This window comes from Rhamphochromis longiceps, linkage group LG19, assembly GCF_057381845.1.
Source record: "Rhamphochromis longiceps isolate RC_006_pf linkage group LG19, R_longiceps_female_GT1.1, whole genome shotgun sequence".
In the NCBI taxonomy this organism is placed as follows: domain Eukaryota; kingdom Metazoa; phylum Chordata; class Actinopteri; order Cichliformes; family Cichlidae; genus Rhamphochromis; species Rhamphochromis longiceps.
In genome coordinates, this window is record NC_140575.1 from 23,625,240 (window position 1) to 23,646,213 (window position 20,974).

At 38.1% G+C, this 20,974-nt stretch overlaps 2 protein-coding genes across 3 annotated transcripts in view; both read left to right on the forward strand.

Moving 5' to 3' along the window:
• LOC146646777 (immunoglobulin lambda-1 light chain-like) overlaps positions 1–2,986 on the forward strand; it is a 41,046-nt gene extending 38,060 nt beyond the window's left edge. Inside the window, exons 4-5 of the mRNA XM_085390865.1 lie at positions 1,987–2,009; positions 2,664–2,986. Of these exons, the coding sequence (XP_085246991.1) occupies positions 1,987–2,009; positions 2,664–2,986 (346 nt within the window). The remainder of the gene's footprint in view (positions 1–1,986; positions 2,010–2,663) is intronic.
• A 7,573-nt stretch (positions 2,987–10,559) lies between these two features.
• LOC146646782 (receptor expression-enhancing protein 5) lies at positions 10,560–18,570 on the forward strand. 2 transcript variants are annotated; one of them, XM_085391273.1, is made up of 6 exons: positions 10,560–10,687; positions 10,784–10,916; positions 14,993–15,086; positions 17,092–17,230; positions 17,723–17,913; positions 18,117–18,570. In XM_085391273.1, the coding sequence occupies exons 2-6, from the start codon at positions 10,802–10,804 to the stop codon at positions 18,121–18,123; spliced, it is 546 nt and encodes a 181-aa protein (XP_085247399.1). In that variant the 5' UTR covers positions 10,560–10,687; positions 10,784–10,801; the 3' UTR covers positions 18,124–18,570. The 2 variants fall into 2 exon arrangements, with proteins under 2 accessions (XP_085247399.1, XP_085247398.1); XM_085391272.1 differs by having other exon boundaries at positions 17,723–17,891.
• The last annotated feature ends 2,404 nt before the right edge of the window (positions 18,571–20,974 follow it).

The window sequence follows — 20,974 nt, forward strand, 5'->3', positions numbered from 1 at the left end:
CATGAACTTTAACCCTGCAGGCTGTGAAGGAAAAGATGACCACTCTCACACTAGCATGGTTTACACACTACAATCTACACTGTTATTCAAGCAGAATTAAATTTATAGCTAGTGACACCAGATTGATCATATAAAGAATTTAAAGGAAAAATATAAAGTATTGTCTTATGCAGCGGGAAACTAGTGATCAATACAGCTGAGTACTCTGAGCTACCAGCTGTCTGTTGTAGTGTGCTGTTTGCATGCTGTTTTAATGCTTTTTGTTGATGTCTGCTAATCCTTTTAGTCCACACTGACCTGGAAAGAGATCCAAATTTGACACTGAGCATTCTAACAATGTCTTCCTACATTACCTTTAACCAGTCCAATAGCATTTAATCCTTGGACAATGCACGCAGTAAGATTAGTGGATGGAACAAACAGCAAACAAATACTTACTACTTATCTATTTATCTCTGCTTTTAAATCTTAATCCTCCAGCCAAAAGCCCCAAATTACTGTAAAATGCATCATACACTAACATTAACAAACAATAACTATTATTCTTATTAAAAATATAATTTTATTTAAATATTTACAGAACCATCAGTGCTAAAACCTCAGCGTGGGTGTAAAACCTCTTATAAGTGAAGCGAATAGCAAACCACCCCTAGTGTTTGTGTATGAATTTGTTGCTTTGTTAGCTGTCACCACTGTATCATCTAGAAACAATTTTATTTTATATATATATATATATATTTATATATATTTCAGGTGATCAGAATCAAATATTTAATTTAATGTATCTTTAAATAAGAAATGTATACTTAGTGAGGTTACTGCCAGCTCTGTGTTCAGGGGTCTGTGTCAGAGTTTCTTCCTCTTCAGCAGCTGCAGTCTCTGCAGTCTGACTGAGGGAGGTTTTTGTACAGCTACAAATCACTGTGTGAACACATCAGCACTGTTTATTACATGGATACTCTTACAGTAGTAAACTGCTGCATCTTCAGCCTGAACTCCACTGATGGTCATAGAGAAGTCAGAGCTGCTTCCACTGCCACTAAATCGAGTTGGTGTTTCTGAATGTCTTATGCTCACATGTCGAATTAGGAGCTTTGTGGTCTGTCCAGATTTCTGTTGATACCAGTACATACACAGACCATCACGACAGCTAGCAACAGCTTGGCTGGTCCTACAGGTCAGAGTGACAGTGGATCCAGGAGTAGATGTCAGTACTGGAGGTTGAGTCACAGTCACCTGACCGCTGCATCCTGCAGACAGAAACAAATCATTCATTTATCAGCAGAAATCAATGAGAGAAAAAGCAGCACATCATGTTTGAAATGTTGCTGAGTGAATGAACCTGTAAAACAGCAGCAGGTCAGCGTCCAGATGAGGATGGTGATGAGAGTCATGGTGGTTGTGCTTTCTGCTGTGTTGACTGACAGATGTGAGTCCTGCAGTGTTGAAGTCACAGGACTATAAACCTTCTCAGTTCTCTGGAGGATCAGCTGATGATGCAAAGCCTCCTCTCTATGGAAATGATTTCTCTGCTCTCAACACACTGAAGGCAACGTGAAACAACTGAAGAAAATATTTACATTGGGATTGCAACTAAGGTTCCATGGCTGCAATTGATACGTTTTATTTTGAGTGTGATTAGTATGAAATCTAAAGTATAGAAAATTGTGATTTTTTTTTTACTTTACTTTAAATTTGCTTTGTTAGTAGTCAGTATTGAGAAGCATTTTGTTAGATGCTCTGTTACAAAGACAGTAATTGTTTCTATTTCCAGTTTGTAGATTGTCAAGATATTATCTTTATTTGTAGGAAAATTATTTTGTTCTTTTTAAAGCATTTTAGATTAAAACTAGCATAAATGTAGCCGTTTAGATTAAGTATTGGGGTAGCAGACATTTTCTAAGTGCTTAGATACTTGTTCTGAGTGCAGGCGGTTTTTGTGTGGCCACTTAGTGAGTTTGTATCACTGTGGTACACTTTTGGCAGAGGAACCAAACTCATCGTTAACTGTAAGTACCAAAAACTTTTACTTTGCAAAACATGTAGTATTAATAATACTACATATACTAATAATAATACTAATTAATGAACTTTAGATTTTTGTATGTTGCTAATAATTAAGGTTAAATTGAAAAAATGCTGATGTCACAAAATGAGAAAAAAACGTATTCTTTCCAAGCTGCAGTTAAATTCATTGAATCAATGAACAATTATCTATTTTCATCATACTTTATATTTTTTTAAAATATTTAGAAAAGTCAAAATAAACTAATAAATTAAAAATGTAACACTGCAGAAGAGCAGCTGTAATATTTTAGCTCATTATTTCAATATCTGCTTATTTTTAGATTTAAAATGTGATTCGTAGTTTTGCCAAATTAAAAAAGTGATTTTTTTAGAGTAACTGCAGATCATCTTGGTGTTCATGGCTCATTAACTTTAAATGTAGTTTTAAAGGAAGTGAAAGAAACAGATGACAAAGATTTGACTGTTCACATGAGTGTTTCAGCTTGGTTCATTTATATGTAGGAACATTATCACAGAGATGAGTTATTCACTTTGAAGTATTATTCAATAGATATAGGAATAGATTACCATATAACTGCCTTTCAAAGTTTCTTCACCTTTTTGACTCTCTCCTCTCTCTGCGCTGTCTCCTCCAGTGGGTGTGTTGAGGCCCACCCTGACTGTCCTCCCTCCTTCTAAAGAGGAGGAGAAGAAAAGCAGTGCCACTCTGGTGTGTCTGGCCACTGGAGGGTTCCCCTCAGGTTGGAAGCTGGGCTGGAAGGTGGGGGGCTGTAGCCCATCTTCAGGGCTGTCAAACAGCCTGGAGGTCTTGGGGACAGATGGTCGTTACAGCTGGAGCAGCACCCTGAGCCTCTCTGCAGACCAGTGGAGGAAGGCGGGCTCAGTTAGCTGTGAGGCCAGTCTGAGTGGACAGAGCCCCGTCACTCAAACCCTGGACCCTGACCACTGCTCAGAGTAGAGCTTCAGCAACACTTCCTGTCTACAAATGATGTTTTCGAATCTACAGATCTCTGTTCCAGTGTATCTGTAAAACTATGTTTGATCTTTCGAGAAATGTTCATATTCATGTTCTGCTTCTTGCCCACTATAATAAGCAGTGTTGGTCAAGTTACTTGAAAAAAGTAATCAGTAACTAATTACTGATTACCTCCCCAAAAAAGTAATCCCGTTACTTTACTGATTACTTATTTTCAAAAGTAATTAATTACTTAGTTACTTTTTAAAAACACGATTTACAACCTGAAGAGGTGATAAAGCGATAGATCTTTCAGCCCAATTCTACTTTTTCTGCATAATCCATCATACAAAATGTAATCAAATGGAAAAGTCTCTTTTTAAAACTTGTTTTATCAGTTTTAATCTTTTAACTTTATGCATCAAGCAAAGATTTAATTATATGCAACATTCTCTGACTGGAAGAAATTTGTTTTAAACCTATTTAAACCTATTTTCTGCACATTCCAGCACATAAAATAAAATATTTTTTTGTGTTTACACTCAGTCTTTCAAATAGATGCAAGTAAAACACAGCAGAAAATAAATAAAGTCAAATACTCAGCGGTCATTTTGCTCTATTTTCACCTGTAAAGCAGGAGTGGGGTAGGCGGAGGTTTACCCTGGTGCAGGTGTGCCGCAGCGGTCAGTGGAAGAATCCGCGAGTTTCTCTGAGTTTCCCATTACTTGCTTGCTTGGAAGTTTAGGGGTTTTTTTCGCTGTAAAAAGAAGTTTTCTTCCCACACACAACGGACACTAATGTTTTTGTCACTTTTTATGGAATCAAACTCAAAGTAAGGTCAGTACTTCCACGCTTTAAACGCTGCATGCTCATACTCTCTCCTGCATTCCATATATGATCCATTGTTGATCTGCACACAGCTGTTGTCACGAACGTCGCACTTGCTTACTCACTGTCATGAGACATTCTCGCAAAAAATCACGGTTGCAGTAACGCAGCGTTCCTACGGGAAAGTAACGGTAATCTAATTACGGTTTTTGCAATAGTAATCCCTTACTTTACTTGCTACTTGAAAAAAGTAATCGGATTATAGTAACGCGTTACTTGTAACGCGTTACTGCCCATCTCTGATAATAAGGAATGTAACTTACAGCATGAAATAAAAGTACAATAAAACACTGTGTTTGTATTTAGTTAGTTTTGCAATAGAGCTTTTATGTTTAATTATTAAACCTTATGCTGCATTGTGAATCTCATACTTTTGCGCAACAGAGTTAAAGATAAAGATTAACATGTTCATTATATTATACTTACAATAGCGGTAGGGGAAAATTATGGGGATGTAATATTTTTTTCTATCAATGCATCCATCGCAGCAGCCATGTTTTAGAAAAGATAAATGGTAAATGGTAAATGGCCTGTATTTGTATAGCGCTTTTCTAGTCCCTAAGGACCCCAAAGCGCTTTACACAACCTGTCATCCACCCATTCACACACACATTCACACACTGGTGATGGCAAGCTACAATGTAGCCACAGCCACCCTGGGGCGCACTGACAGAGGCGAGGCTGCCGGACACTGGCGCCACCGGGCCCTCTGACCACCACCAGTAGGCAACGGGTGAAGTGTCTTGCCCAAGGACACAACGACCGAGACTGTCCAAGCCGGGGCTTGATTAAATGATATACATTTTTATGTTAAAACTTCTTATTATAAACTTTTATTTTGTGTATGTGTTTGATGACTCTATTGTTGTGTTCAGTGGACCGGTTATTCTCATCACAGTCTCTTCACTGCACTCTGCACCTGCAGCCTTCACTCAGACTGAAGGAGGTTTTTGTGCAGCTCTAAATCACTGTGCGCATACTCCACCAGTATGCACACCCATACAGTAATAATCTCCAGCATCTTCAGCCTGAAACCCACTGATGGTTAAAGTGTACTGAGAACCAGATCTACTGCCACTGAATCGAGACGGAGTTCCTGAGGAGCGAGTTGATGCTTGATATATAAGAAGTTTGGGAGGCTGTCCAGGTTTCTGAAGGTACCAACTGAGATCAGCACCAATATCTGAACTTCCTGTGGCGCTGATGGTCACAGTCCCACCAAGACTGACAGGTTTGGATTTATCAGCCTGAGTAAGAAATTTATTGGCCAAGGAATCTGAAATGATAAACAAAATTAAATCTGATTAAAAAAAAACCTTGATAATCACCAGCGAAGATTACGATAAAACTAAAACATTTAAATGAAAAAGTTAATAAATGTTTAGAAATTCTCACCTTGCATTAGAAAACCCAACACGAGAGTCAGAGTTGCTATCAACATCATCTTGATGCAGTTTTCAGTGTGAGTGCATGAAAACAGTTCAGACTCTCATTGAAAGGAGAACTTAAACTCCAAAGATCAGTGATGCATAAAATCATGCAAAATGCATTTGGGCACATCTGTCCCTGTGAAACTGAGAGAGGGGGGTGTAAGATAACTCTGCATATCCCTGTGGACTGAATATGCAGAAATGTGACTTCCCACTTCCATGCCTGTGGCTTTCTTATCTTTGCAAGATTACCCAAGGAAGCCAAGGAAGGTCTTTTCAACCATAGATAGTCGCAGACTGCCCTCTGCTGACAATCCAAATTCACAACAACTCTTGGTAAATGTCCATGATCATGTGTATCAGTTAATCTTGGTGCTTCATCCGTGACGTTAGAAACACTGCAGAGACCAAGATTGTATCGCAACAACAGTGTTCCAAGCTTTAAATGTTCATGTATGAGTTTTCAGTGGCTCCTAGATTACCATTAGTCATTAATATCATGTCAAAATCCCAGTATTACATCTCATTCTATAAACCAAATTTAATGAGTCAAGAAACTGGTTGGTAAAACTTTTCTGCAAAACTCTGAACATCTTCTCTTGCAGCCAAACACATTTTTTGTAGTTTTCCCATTGTGATGTATAATGATAACCACTGAAGGCAGAATTTCAACACAGCTTATCAATCATTATTGATAACCATTATTTCTTGAACAAACATCTCTAAAATTGTTGCATTTTGTTGCTACTGATGTGATGAAACTAATGTGAGTGAGTTCAGAGTAAAGGCAAATCTGAGCTGAAGGTGGATCCAGAAATAGATGGAAACCATTTGAAAGAAATGATGAAGATGAAGACGGAGACAAAGATCAGGAACAGCAATTTCAAATGAAATTTTTGTAACCATGTTGGACTATATTTTTGCACATGCAATGAAAACCCATATGAACAGAATTCAAAAAAGCACTGGCCATTTTATTAAGTACACTGGATGCCACAGCATAACACAAATCTCTCAAGACACAATGATGGCAGCTACTCACTGTATTTAGGCACGTAGTCATGTTCAAGATGATCTGCTGAACTTCAAACTGAGCAGCAGTTAAATCAGGTGATTTAAGTGACTTTGAATTTGACACAGTTGTTTGTGCCAGCTGTTTGTTCTGTTTCCCACAAAGAAATTTCTAGGGTTTACAGACAATCATCTTATGATCTGAAAAAGAGAAAATGCCCAAGGAAGGCAGTATCAATGTGTTTGTTTTCTTTATTTGCATGTTTTTTTGGGAGTTTTTTGATACCAGAGTTCAAAGGAGAATAGGATAGGAAAGCAACAATAATTCAAATAATCATTCATTACAACTAAGTAATGCGGAAGCGATCCTTCAAACCTTGAACCAGATAGACTGCAGCAGTGGAAGGCCACACAGGATGCATCTCCTGTCAGGTAAGAACAGGAAACAAACTATAATTCACCAAAACTAAACAAAATAGGATTGGAAAATGTTTGCTGGTATAATAAGTCTCGATTTCTCCTGTGATATTCGGATAGTTTGGTCAGAATTTGACATACACACATGAAAGCACAGTTCCACACTGGCTTGTATCAACAGTTCAACCAGTGCCAGTGATGTACAATAATGATACGAGTGATATTTTCTTGGCATATGTTGGTCCCCACATCTTTATTATTTTTGTAGAACTGAAACAAGCAGAGTTCGGAAAGACCTGTGTTACAATTTGTGAAAACTGTTCTTTTATTTACATTTTGTGAAGTATTTGAAATGGTGTGTAATGAATCTGTTATTATTTTTGGCTGGTTATTTGTATTATCTAATGACTGTTTTACAGTTTCTCACTTAAAGCAGTTCTCAAAAGTGTAATGCAGATTTTTAAGCTCCTCATTCAAATTTCCTCTTCAGTCACATCCCAAAGTTGCTCTACTCGACTGAGATGTGATGACTGAAGGTATCATGAAGTACTGTGTGCCAGGCAGTGGACCCAAATGCAGGACTCGCCCGACAGACTTTATTAGCTGGCAAATGGCAGACTTAATAAAGAGCTAGGTCTTCTGCTGCTGTAGCCCATCTGTGCCATGTGCGTTCATAGGTCTTCTTTTGCATACCTTGTTTGTAACAAATGCCTATTTGAGGTGCTGTTGCCTTCCTATCAGGTCATGGTACTCATTCTCCAATGACCATGAGATGAACAAGGTATTTTCACCCGTTACCGCTCACTGACACTTTCTGTTTTTCAGACCATTCTCTGTATTGGATTAACGAGCAGTTTAGAAAGATCTGAGTTATATGTCCTGAACAATATTTGTTTTGTACTTTGGTTGTTTGCTGTAAGGTTTTGTCTACTCAGATTGCTGTGACTCACCTTGTAAACACACAGAAATCCATGGGTGAGGTGGTTTTTGTTACACAAATGTAAAGCTGCGAGGCTGCAGGCAGTGGCTACTTCCACTGTTACAATAATTATTTTCTTTTATAAAAAACACGACTGGTTTTTATTATATAAAAGTTTCAAACGCTTTTAAAAAGTTTTCTTTCACTTCAACAGCTTATTGCAGGTTTTTAATATATCTTGGTTGCCAACATTGAAATCACAAGATTTCAATGTTGCATAAACACCCTTTTTCCTAAGAATCAAGACCTGCCTAGACAAGTACACTCTACATACAACTTTTATTGTCATAAGCTACTGGAATCAAGAGTCAACACTGAGATATTAAAGTTGTTCTCAATCACTTTGGTGTAATTCTCACATCAGGAGCATCACTCTTACTGTTCTTAATGCAGTTTTAAAAACCGTTAAGGCATTTTAACTGACTCATCCTTGCAAAAGGCTAGTACATCACTTCATCTCTGTGATTACTGAATAAAAACCTTGAAATGACACAATTATGCAACTATATGCATCAGAAAACACACAAAAAAAATATACAAACTGAGAACATAGCACCAATTACTGTGTAGTCCAGTAAAGTCATGCTAGCAAGATTCAGCAACCACTTTATTAGGTACAACAGAGTACTTCGAGCTGAGAGGGAAACAGTGACCACTTGTTATAAACAAGGTATGCAAAAGAGCATCTCTGAACTAAAAACACATCAGACCTTGATGCAGATGGGCTACAGCGTCAGATGACCACACTGGGTGTCACTCCTCTCAGCTAAGAACTTTAAACTGAGGCTACATTTTTCACAGAAATTGCGCAGTAGGAGACTGGCGGGGGGCTGTATTCAAATGACCTCCCCAATCACCAGATCTCAGTCCAGAAGAGCACCTTTGCCACGTGGTCAAAGTTTGAATGAAAACGTGAGCGCAACTGTGTGATGTTATCATGCCAATATGAAGAAAAATCTCTAAGGAATGTTTCCAGCACCTTTTTGAATCTAATTCACAAAGAATTAAGGCAATGCTGAAGGCAAAAAGCGGTCCAGCCCAGCATTACCAAGATGTACCTAATAAATTGTTTGAAGAGTGCACATCTATGTAATATATGCTTATGTGTAATTAACATTCCTTTAATGTGCACTGGTGACACAAGAGTATGTGTTTCTTTTTGTTTCAATAAAACCTCTTCTGAGAAAATGTGTTTGTATTTGCTTTCAGTTGAAGGGCAACTTCACTGCTACCACTGACAGTGACTGGCCTTACTCTTTCTTACATTGCAAGAACTTTTTATACATGTATACAGATTTTTAGTATATTCTGGTTAGCAACAGAGAGACGTTTTCTGATAGAAATGTAAACACCTCATGCAGATTTCCCAGGTTTTTCTTAAAAATTCTTACCTGCCTGGACAAGTGTACTGTCCAAACAACAGTTAAAGTCATAGGCCGCTACGATCGAGAATTAGTACGTTTATTAGCAGTGTTGGGGAGTAACGGAATACATGTATCGCCGTTACGTATTTAAAATACAAAATATGAGTAACTGTACTCCGTTACAGTTACCGTTTAAAAAGGTGGTATTTAGAATACAGTTACTTTGTTGAAATAAATGGATTACACAGCGGTATTTTTCCTGTTTCATGTTGTGGCGGGTCAGGACTGTTTGGGTTTTGTTTGACAGCTGTGATGTTCTGTTGTTCCAGGAGGCAGCGTTACGGTTACCATGGTTACAGGGTGACGCTTGCCCTCTCTGCAACTGTGTGTTTCCTGGGTGAGAGAGGCCTTTTTGTGGTTGTTGTTGTTGTTGTTGTTGTTGTTGTTGTTGTTGTGCTAAGCTAATAGGCAGAATGCTACAGGCATAGCCCTAAAGAATGTGGGCAGTGTAGTCCGTGCTGCAGGGAGAATGGACTGCCATACCCGTTATGTGTCTGTGAGAAAAAGGAGAGTGGAAAAGTAGAGCTGTCATTGAGCAGAAACGGGAGCTGGAACCATGTAAATATAATAATAACCACTGCAGCCAAAAAGAGTGCCTGACGAGCCCAGTTGTAAGTAAGCTATTAAGACTCGACTGTACACCGTGTTTGTGTTTTCCTCCGAAACAATAAGTTCCGTTGGAGCAGCCTTTCAACGCCTCTCTCTGTCTCTCGCTAGCAAAGTTGACCCAGACAACAAGGTAAAGCTAGTTTTCAGCTATGAGCCGGACACAAACCTGACATATTAGCCAGAGGTCCCTTTACTACGGTTCGGAGCCGCGGACCTTCAGTAATAGTAATAAATCACACAGCAATAGTACAGTCATGTAGTTGTAAAAAGCATGATAATATATTAAGTAATCTAAAGTATTCAGAATACGTTTCTCTCATTGAGTAACGTAACGGAATACGTTACAAAATACATTTTGGGGCATGTATTTTGTAATCTGTAGTGGAATACATTTTAAAAGTAACCTTCCCAACACTGTTTATTAGTGTGCATGGATACACACTGATAAAACTTAGTAAACAGTCAAGCCTTGTAAGTCAAATATTAAATTCATCCGGTGTAACTGCAGAAGTGGATGTGTGGGGAAATTAAAGCATTTTAAGGATGATAGCGGCTCAACAGACTTCTTTTTTTTATTAGTAAAATTAACATTTAAACAAAATGCACCATATATTACACATTCAGAGAATAAACATTCCTTACATATTAGCAACTTTCATACATAGGAAAAAGAAAATATAAAGATGGGGTCACATAATTTAACAGATTATTAACTCACTAACGGCCCAACAGACTAGCAATGTTTCCTGGACCTCCAAATGACTGAGCTTCTTCAAACGTGGGCAGCACAAACCGTTTATTTCATCAACTGTAGCGGCCAGCTTTTGTCAGTCGAGCTTTGTGATTGGTCAGACACATCCAGGCTCCTCCCCTCTGCCACCACAGCCCGGTGGAGTCATCGGACACCCTCACAGCGGCAAGTTTTTGGGCAAGTTATCAAGCAAAGGTTAGTAAGTAAACCGCCCGTTTTCTTGTAAACTCCTCGAATTTGGGGTCATGTAACATTTGTTTTGTCTTCTGTACGGTTTTGTTTCGGTCGCAGGCTCGGGAAGGCCCGAAAATGAGTCACTTTAAGGAGCGCTTCGTGACTCTGCTCCATGAGAAGAACTTTGTGACTGATCAGTTGGCAACACTGGAGCAAAAAACGGGAGTGAAGAGAGAGTATATCGCCTTGGGTATGTTAACAGCTCACGAGAATAAACGAACAGCTAGCTACACAAATGTACTTTAAAACACTGGAGGTGTTTATTAACTTTTGCTTAGGAGTTACCCCTCTCCTCCAATACTTGGCACAATATTCGTGTTAAACAAGTATGCCAACGTTAGCTTTTTAGCTGGTAAGCTGTCACTCAAACGGAAACTGGCACACAGTTGTGGTTGCAGTGTTCGTGAGTAGTAGATGTTTCATATCCTCCCTCTCTCTGTTAGCTTGCTCATTTTATTTCTCTCTCATGCAAGAATACCAAAGTTCATCCAGCTCAGGCCCTAATGCTTCACTACTGCGTTTGACCTGGTTTAAAAGTACAAACACACACACACCTATATGTACACACACAAATCTATTTCGAAGCGTTGCTGCTGAATGAACTGCTTCTAATATTTGAGATCCACCACCAGCTGATCTCAGGGGTATTTTTATCATGTCCTGAAATATCCAGGGTCAGAAATGGAGGGAGATTCTAGGGTGACTGGTTATACAGCTGCAAACAGATCCACTCCTTTATTGCAAACAGCGCCCCATACTCCTTAGCAGTTTTGTTTTGACGCTACTTTGTAGTCAGTTTGCACAGTTAAAGTCAATAAATGTCAGACACCTCAGGCAAGGTTGTGCTTAGGATGCCACTCAGCTACAGGAAACACCAGGGTGACCTACATTCAAACTCACTGTCTTTACTCTCAATTGATCAAAAACGGTTGTCTGTTCATGGCAGAACAATGGCATGCCTTCAGGATAACCAATTTCAAGGTCGCAAAGGATGAGAATCTTTAGTACTGTATGTGAAGTGCGTTGTTTGAATACTACATACTAAAACCTGAATACAGGCAAAGATAAGAAGTTCTAACAAACAGTACTCCAACATAAGTAAAAATACAAAGGTGACTTTAAAAAAGTACATTTGGTGACTAATGTTGATAATTGAAGGTTTAAAAATCTCTATCACCAATATTTCATCAGCAGATTTATTTTTATGTAACAAATACTACATATTTTGGGAAGGATCCTTCAAAAGAACTATGGCTTTTATATATGTGTATACACAAAACAAAACATGTCATACTTTTTCATTAATGTAAAAAAAAAAAAAAAATTATACGCAACATTTCACATCTATACACACGTGTAGCATAGAAAAGCCAAACGTTGCAATCAAATGAGATATTAAGCACAAGCTTTTTTTGTAGACTTTTTTGGGTTTTACTGGAAGTGGTTAAGCATTAAACACATGGCAGTAAGCCTTAGTAAGAACCATGTTGGGCATGCCTGCTGTTGTTGTATGGGCTTATATTTTCATATATATATATATATATATATATATATATATATATATATGTATATATATATATATATATATATATATATATATATATATATATGTGTGTGTGTGTGTGTGTGTGCGCAAAAAGCCAGTAGTATAAGTAAGGCGATTTTGTACTCAACTTGATGTTGAACACCGTCTATCTCAAGTACTTCAGAATGATTCCAGTTACACAGTTGCTCTCAAAAGATTGATAAAACAACCGCTTGCACAGACAGTTGCTGTCAGTCAGTCTTTCTGTTTTAGATCTACATGCAAGTACATCCATGTTTTGTTTTGTTTTCCCACACCCTCCAGCAGACTGAATTGCAAAACAAATACTCTGGACTGTATGTAAACACTTCTACCTGTCTCTACCCTATAATTAATTAATAGAACCGTACAGAGCAGCCAAATTATACCATGCCCTGTCCTGTTTGCAGAAATATCTGCTTAGCATCTGGCCAATTTGTAAGTGCCGTTATAATGCTTACTTGATATTACGTCCACATTTTGGGGTAAAAATGTGTTGTACACTGAAAAACACTTGAGTACAATAAATTCTTTTCTGATTGCTCACTTTAATGTACTGGACTTCACTTTGATCTGAGCTAGTTCAAGAACCAAGCTTTGCAACTGTGTGCTGTTTAGCTGAGAGACATCTCAAGTTCATGCTGACTCCTGCAACACTCTGAAGTGTGAATACTAATGTGCTGACTGGAGTAGAGATGCCTCAAGTCAGCTGTGTGCAGCCAGTTGACTGGGTGTTAGTAGTTGTGCATAAACGTCACATTTTTAAAGTCAACTTCCACCCCTCACCCACTGTACTCATAACAATGGGTCTTTGTCATCATTTGAAATTAAGTCAAACTGGATTTTTAGCTGACCTTCAAAAATTATGTAAAAAAGACTTTTGAGTCATTCATCACAAGATCACACATCTATGTAATGACTTCTGTGCACATTTTCAGTTGTTCCACAACAAAGATGTTAATGAATATAGATACACAATCATGGTCTAAGAGAAATCCATGAGTTTCTTTGTCCTATTATTTACTGCTATAATAAAAATCAAACAGTTGTGGTTTCATTATTTATCCAGTTTCTTAACTACTACATTTCAGGGTTATGAAGTAATGACTCTATGTAAGCTGTCAAAATCTAGTGGGGAAAAAAGCATTTTCTTTATTGATGGCACATTGGTTTGAAAATTACCATATGCTGTTAGTGCTTTGTGCTGCAGCTGGTGTGTTTATTTACACTGGCCATTGTCTGTAACCTAGCCTGGGGTCTTCGCTGTCAACCGGTTCTTCCAGTTTGGTCTTCATTAGGGAGAGAGAGAGAGACAGGGCGTGAGCTGGATAGGCTGGGATCAGCACAGATATTTGTATATGAGCTGTGACAAACAAATGAGATGTAAAGAGCAGGCAATGGTTACAACAGGATCATATGCTTTTAGTGCTTTTGATAATATATGACCTTTTATATTAGCTGAATTTAAATGAACAGTTGAGTTTTGCATAAATTTTAATAGTATATTGAAGTACTGACATCTACAGTACCTTGGAGATTACACAATATTTGTTTTTGTTCTGTTTTACATCAACTCGCAACGGAGTCACCTTAGTTACATTTTATACTGACTCTCTGTGTGTTAATCAACTCTGCATTGCTGGAAACTCCACCTGCCTCTGAAAGCTACCACCCGTTCATCCCCGCAGAGATCCATAGCAGGGATATAGTATTATTAATGTATTTAGTAAGCAGTAACTGGGCTACAAGCAGTGTCCCAATATTCCTCGTTTGTTTTCTTGACAATTTTGTGGTAGCAAATATTTTTATGATTAAAAATATTGCAAGTGCACATATAAATATGTTACAGGGATGAGAGGTGACCCCACTTGGCTTGTTTTTTCAGGTTTACATGAATAGAGTTCCTACGAAATTTTGATAAGATGTTATTTAAAACTCAGTGTTAAAAAAGCTGAAGAAATATTATTGGGAAAATCTTGAGTATGTGACAGAAATTGGTAGGTAAACCTTTGCATGCTAAACTGTAGTGTGTATCTGCTGTTTGTTAATTGAATTCAAAGTTACCAGTTGGCAGTTCTGTAGTATCTCTGGTTTTTCAGTTACATGTTTATTATCTTTATTCATGGCTATATCATGCCTTAATGCTGTGTTCTAGACCATATTATATTATCCATATACCGTATTTACTTTTTAGCATGGCAGAGAGTAATTTCGTGCCAGTCAATAAATAAGGAACTTGAGTCATTTCCACTCAAAGTCAGTCTGTTTCCTTAGACACAAAGTATACACACTGAATTGGGAAGTCATGTTTTTAAGATAGTGATTGAATTGTAGTTTCACATACTACACACTATCATAAACATATTATTTTAAGTTGCATAAAACCTGTGGTGTTGTGGAGTCTATCATGCCTGAGGTGTGTAGGCTTGAAGTTTATACTTTCATGTGGCTTAATGAGCTTTGAAATGTATTTTAAAAAAATCCACTCTTGTTTTGGCTGCATTAATATCAGTGTTTGGTGTGTGTTCAGTGCTCCTCCTGATCCTGGTACTGTGTTTTCCTCATATCCTGCTGTGAGACACACAGTAATGTAGCTTGACATTAGAAGTGTTTGTAAAGTAACTGGATAACCTCACACTCCCCTCCCTGTCGCGCCGTCTGCTCTCAGCTCACTGCCGCCTCTCGTGTTTCTCTCTCTGCAGGATTCCTGAGTTTTGTTGCGATATATCTTCTGTTTGGATATGGAGCCTCACTACTCTGCAACCTGATTGGATTTGTCTATCCAGCATATTTCTCGTATGTATGACATCTGTTCAAAAAAATGTCCACTCTAATATATGAACACTTCTTTTAGAATCCAAAGTTCAATGTCAGCCCAACCCAAGACTGCTATTACTAATACTAATTATGGCTTTTTCAAGGTAGTCAGTCTGATAATACCAGTTTATATCTGTGTTACTGATGTGTTTTAGTGGCATGCTGCATTGTTAATCATTAAATATCCTTGATAAGACTAGTGCTTTACCTGCCGTTACATGAAAAAAAGAACATGACAAAAGTCTATTTTGCCTCTTGTATTTAACAGACTTTTAGAGATTGCTGACCATTTCCTATTCTTTCAGTGTTATTATGAAAAGTGTTACACCCCAGCCCAGGGAAAACTGGCGTGCAACATAAGAAAAAGAAAAATAAGGAGAAATGCCCCCACACTCCCTGCTCTCAAGGAAAAATGGCTTCTCACGCCTACTAAGCTGCTGCAGTGAGAAAAAGTATCGACAACTATTTACATCTATATACGACAACTATTTACAACACGGGGGAGATCGCGACCTTGACAAACTGAAACACAGGGCTTAAATTTTTATTTAGAAAAGCATTTGATTAATTTCTTCTTATGCTGTTTTTATAGTTTTATTGTTTTACATTGTTTTATTTACTGTTATATTGTTTTTATATTCCCATTTTCTGTGTCGTAAAGCACTTTGTGATTTTTATCTGTGAAAAGCGCTATATAAATAAATTTTACTTACTTACTTTTTACTTAAATACATAGAGGGAGCAATCAGGGAATGGACAACAGGAGGGAAACACAGCTGGGGCAAATCAGAACTGACGAGACAAGGAAGCGTAAACTGAACACACTGAGATAAGACAGACCTTCAAAGTAAAACAGGAAACACATAACAGTCACGCCTACAACAAAACACTGACAACATCGAATCGTAACATTTCCCCCCACCCAAAAATCAAACATTTAAACCCCAAATGAAATGTTTGATTCATGACCAGCGCATAAGCCACCGGTTGCTGTTCTGCAGGCGACGCTGATGGCTGGGTTAGATTAAATCAGTGTAAACATGCATTGCTTGCATGCTTGTGTCTATGTTGAAGCATGTATGGGGCATTGTAATTTCTTTACTTCTTACTGGCTGTAAAATTAGGTTTTTCTATCTGATTTTCTTTCCTACAGGATTGTTTCTTTGTGTAACTGAAGCTCAATAAGACAATAATGCGGGAAAAGAAAAAGCTTTACTAAAAAAGGCTACATTGGAAAATAGGTTTGTCTAACTTTGCTAAAGAATTTATTTTTACATAGAAGAATTTTGGTGTGGGATGATACGGTGGGCAGTAACTCATTCAGTGTACATATTGGCATAAATTCTGATATTCATACTGTTGACCAACTTTCAGCTCACCAAATCACATCATGCATGTCCCCATGAGACCACCTGTACTACAGCCACAAATGTTTGTAGAAACTAACAGAGCTGCATGTAAGAACGTAAATGTCTGATGGAGTTCACTCACATGTGCTGTACCAATGTACCTGCACATGTGATGTGACAATAAAAGTGATTTGATTTGATTTGATTTGAGTTATTAAACAGTCTTTATCAGCTCTCTAATACAAAGTGATGTGCAGTGATTTGCACTGATGGGAGAGAAGCACAGATAATAGTTGAATTTGTGGTTTTCAAGTGGTCATCGTATGTACCTTCTGCTTCTGGCAGCATTCTGGACTAAATGAAGCTGCTTCCAGTAGTGAATTCATCTCCAGCTCTGTGTTTGGGAAAGGGCAACTTGAGACAGTGTCTCTAAATGTTTTGGGGTTTTTTCCCCTATAGTTCATGTAGCTTTGCAGAATATTGACCCTCTCCTTTCGTGAATTTCTTGTTGTACAGTGCTGCTAATTGTCACATTCGCATAATATCATCTTATCAGGTTTAGAGTTTAGACTTTTAATGTTAATGTACCATGGATGTCATGACCTCATCAGTCTCTTGTTCTCCTCTCCATTCAGTATTAAGGCCATCGAGAGCAATATTAAGGAGGATGACACACAGTGGCTCACCTACTGGGTTGTTTACGGACTCTTCAGCGTTGTTGAGTTCTTCTCTGACATCTTCCTCTTCTGGTTCCCCTTTTACTATGCTGGCAAGGTAGGCTGACATTTTAATATGGTTTTTGTGGTTATATTGGACATTATCACTGTATGCAGCTGACACTGGCCCAAGTCTGCTCACACTGTCATGCCATAGATAGTCATACTGTTTTGAATTACATAAGGGCAGATGGCTTTTCTTTTACAGTAGCCAACACCACCCTCTTGTGGATATTTTGTGTAACTGCTAAATAAAGACTGCACTATGCAGAAATGCTTTTACCAAAAAAATAATAACAATAATAATATGACATCATGGAAACAAAAAGCCACCATACTGATGAAACACTGTGGTCTTATTGTTATGACGATTTTGGCTCACCTTCATTAAAACACTATGTTTATATTGAAAACCTTAATCCCAGTATACATTTGTTGATTGAACTTCAATCAACAAATGTATAACCCTTCATTATCATTTCATTATATTATATTCATAAAATGTATAGCTCTCCCTTTTATTATAACAGAAAATTTTCTCTTTTTACAGTGTTTGTTCCTCATATGGTGTATGGCTCCAGTAACGTGGAACGGCTCCGAAATCCTGTACAAGCGCGTGATCAGACCATTTTTTCTGAAACACCAGGCCACCATGGAGAGTATGGTCAGCGATCTGAGTGCCAAGGCTAAGAACATAACTGAGACCGTCACAAAGGAGGGTGAGCCCTTCACAGTGTACATGCAAGTACAGCCACGTTTATACTCTGCATGTATCGCAGCAACACATTAATACACCAGACAAACTTGTGCATGACCACACAGTTTCACACTGTCAGAATATATCCTCATATACAGCAGTCTTATATTTTTCATGTATTTTCTATAAAATATTATTGGTTTTTTTTTTTCTGTTCTGTTTTGTCCTTCCCTGTATTTTTCATCAGCTGTTAACCGGGCCCTCAACCACGAAAAGGACCAGTAAGAAACATGGGAAAGCTGAGTGACAGGAAATATGTGATTTCACTATTGGATTGTCCTACTCCTCCTTCTATGACACTCTGGTGACTGGTTTCCATCCTCTCTTCACATCATGGAAGTGTCACACTTCTAAAATAAATAAAGCCGTTTTTACTTCTACATCAGTTTACTCCTGTTGGTACTGCTAAGGCAATCGGTGAAACTGTGACCTGTTTTGTGAGCTTTTCTTTTTGTTTGTTTTAGTGTGACAAAATATGTTAACATAAAAGAAAAATACAGTTTTATACCTTCAAGTACTCTGTGGGCATGTCGGCAGTGTTGTCTAACTGAGCCACTAGTGACAGAAAACCAAGGTTGAATAACAGTATAGTTATAAAAGCAGGTTACCCTAAGATGTGTTCTTTTTTTCTCTCTTTTTTTTTTAAATTCACAATCAAAACTGGAACACTTGGGTCATTGATGTCTTCTTGCTTTTACAAGCTTTATTTTTGTTTGTGCAAAGCAGAATTTAAAGCTTGTTATGAAGGTTCTCAGTCTTTAACTTGACTTCTATGTTTTTTGATGTCTTAATTTATCACCTTGTAATGATGAAGCAATAAAACTGGACCCCTGCGTCTGTCTTTACTATCTGTTTCTTTGAGAATCCCTTTTCCAATCACTTCACATAGTGCCAAATGGGATTTTATTTGTTCTGGATTGCAACATTCACGCAACAGTGAATTTTATTTTATTTATTTTTTTTAGCAGAGGTAGTGAATCGAGGAAATTGTGCCACTGGATCTGTACCCGGTGAGGATTTTGGTCTTTACAGCAGTATATATCTTTTTTTAATATAGAATTTTATCTGCAGTAATTTTAAAACTGGCGTATACCTACCTAAGATTTACACATGTTTACCAGTTTCTCATTTGTGTATAATAACTTATAGTGTAATTTCAGATCAGAGGTCACATAAAATGTTATTTAATGTTTTTATTTTAGGGTTTGTTGCAGGGAAAATACCACTGTCACAGTCTTTTTATTACTTGATCTTTTGACCTGTCCCCTGTAGTACATTTACCAGCTTTCAGATAGCCAAACCACCCATGCAATAATTTGTGTTTTCCTTTTTATTCACGCTTGAGGAGCTCTGAATGGGAGTTCCTTTGTGATTGTGCGCTGGATATAATTCTTTGGAAATGGTGGATGGAGCCAGTGCGGTGGCCACACTCCACCTCAGGGAGAAAGGAAGGAACCCATCTGGAAATGGCTCCTGTGAAGATGTGCCTGTTGGGTGTTTTGTTGTTGTGTAGTCCCTCAGCCGATGGGTTATTGATTTAACAGAAATGGGACCCAGACACCTGTTATTGCACTTTGTTGCTGTGTGGTTTGAGAAAAGGCTTTTTATTGAGTGTGAGGGCTGTAATGGCTTAGGACAGTGGAAGAAGAGCTAAACGGAAGGAGACAAAGCATGTGTTGTACATTCACGAATCTTTCTCAACCACCTTTGTGTTTTCGCAAAAAAATCATAAATGTGAATTATTTGTCACGTAGCTCCACTAGAAGGTTAAAGCTTTCGCTTACTGCTATACTAACTTACTCCTGTTTGCATTGCTGCATACAGGTAGAAAGTACTAATGAAAATGTGCCATAAATGTCAACATCTTCACACACTTGTAGGCAGGTCTGATTGTTTTGAAGTCTTGTTTTAGTTTTTTGGTTTGGTCTTGTCTTCTGTTTAAACCACCTCCTCCTCCCTGGTGTTTTCCTCATTATCTCCTCTCCCCAATCGATGCTGCTTGAAAGAACCACGCACGTATGGATCTGCTTCTCCCCGCTCTCCCAAAGCATCTGTAGTTCCCCTTCTTACCGACAGAGGGGGACAAAGACAAGACCTTGCAGATGGAGTTGGTGAGTCATACAGCGAGACCGTCACGTACAGACACCACAGCTCAAAACAAGGCTTGGTCTGACTTGGCCTTGGACCTATATTACCGTGAAGTAGATGCTTATTCACACTTAGCTGTGATGTTACCTGACACTGTCAAGCGGATATTGACATGGGTTGATGATTTATTTAGACTTACTGTTATATCGATGCGTGTTTGTCATCACGTCATTCATTTTTCCATTCTCCACGCTCTGGTTAGCTTTGTATTATACACACCAGTCTACTGCATTCATACGTTCACGGCGCTCTCCACGGTGCTGAAACACAAAGGGGTCTCTGTCCGTGGTGCTGAAACGGCATCGAACGCAGGATTTTCTTTTTCATTAAAATCTTTCTGTGTCACTTTAAATATATTTGATTCCATTACAGCTAGCTCTATAACATCACTGACTTAATATGCCAGCTTCACATACCTTTGCTCTAAGTGATACAGGACTGATTTGGATGTAATCTTTGCATAGCTTATGTTAAATGTTAGCTTATGTTAAGGATTCTTTGTGTCGATGCCAGCCGAATATTAAATGAAAACCCTGGCCTAATAAATCCAACGAGTCTGACATTTTTCATCTTGCAATTTCCATCTCAGGACTTCAGCAGTCTGTAGTTTTTCATTTATGCGGCCCCAAGTCAACGGGAAATGCCACAAGTCTGCCATGGCCCTGGGGATGTCTGAAGGCTACAATATATTTGTCTCTGGCTGAGACGTTTTGAAAGAAATGGGGCCCTTGTTGGTTTATATTTTTGACCATAAATTGCATTTCACCCATTAACTTAAATATGATTTGTTGCTTAGTGGTCACCAATGAGTCTATTGGTGACCACTCCAGCTATTAAAAATATATTATATGCATTGATCCATATGTATCTCTATGCAGTGATATATTCTTTATTCAT

Excerpts from the sequence above, each read along its gene's own strand:
- LOC146646782 (XM_085391272.1), top strand. The coding sequence starts at position 10,802 with ATGAGTCACTTTAAGGAGCGCTTCGTGACTCTGCTCCATGAGAAGAAC. Across the intron at positions 10,917-14,992 it reads GAGAGAGTATATCGCCTTGG|GATTCCTGAGTTTTGTTGCG; the intron begins GTATGTTAACAG and ends CTCTCTCTGCAG. Across the intron at positions 15,087-17,091 it reads GTCTATCCAGCATATTTCTC|TATTAAGGCCATCGAGAGCA; the intron begins GTATGTATGACA and ends CTCTCCATTCAG.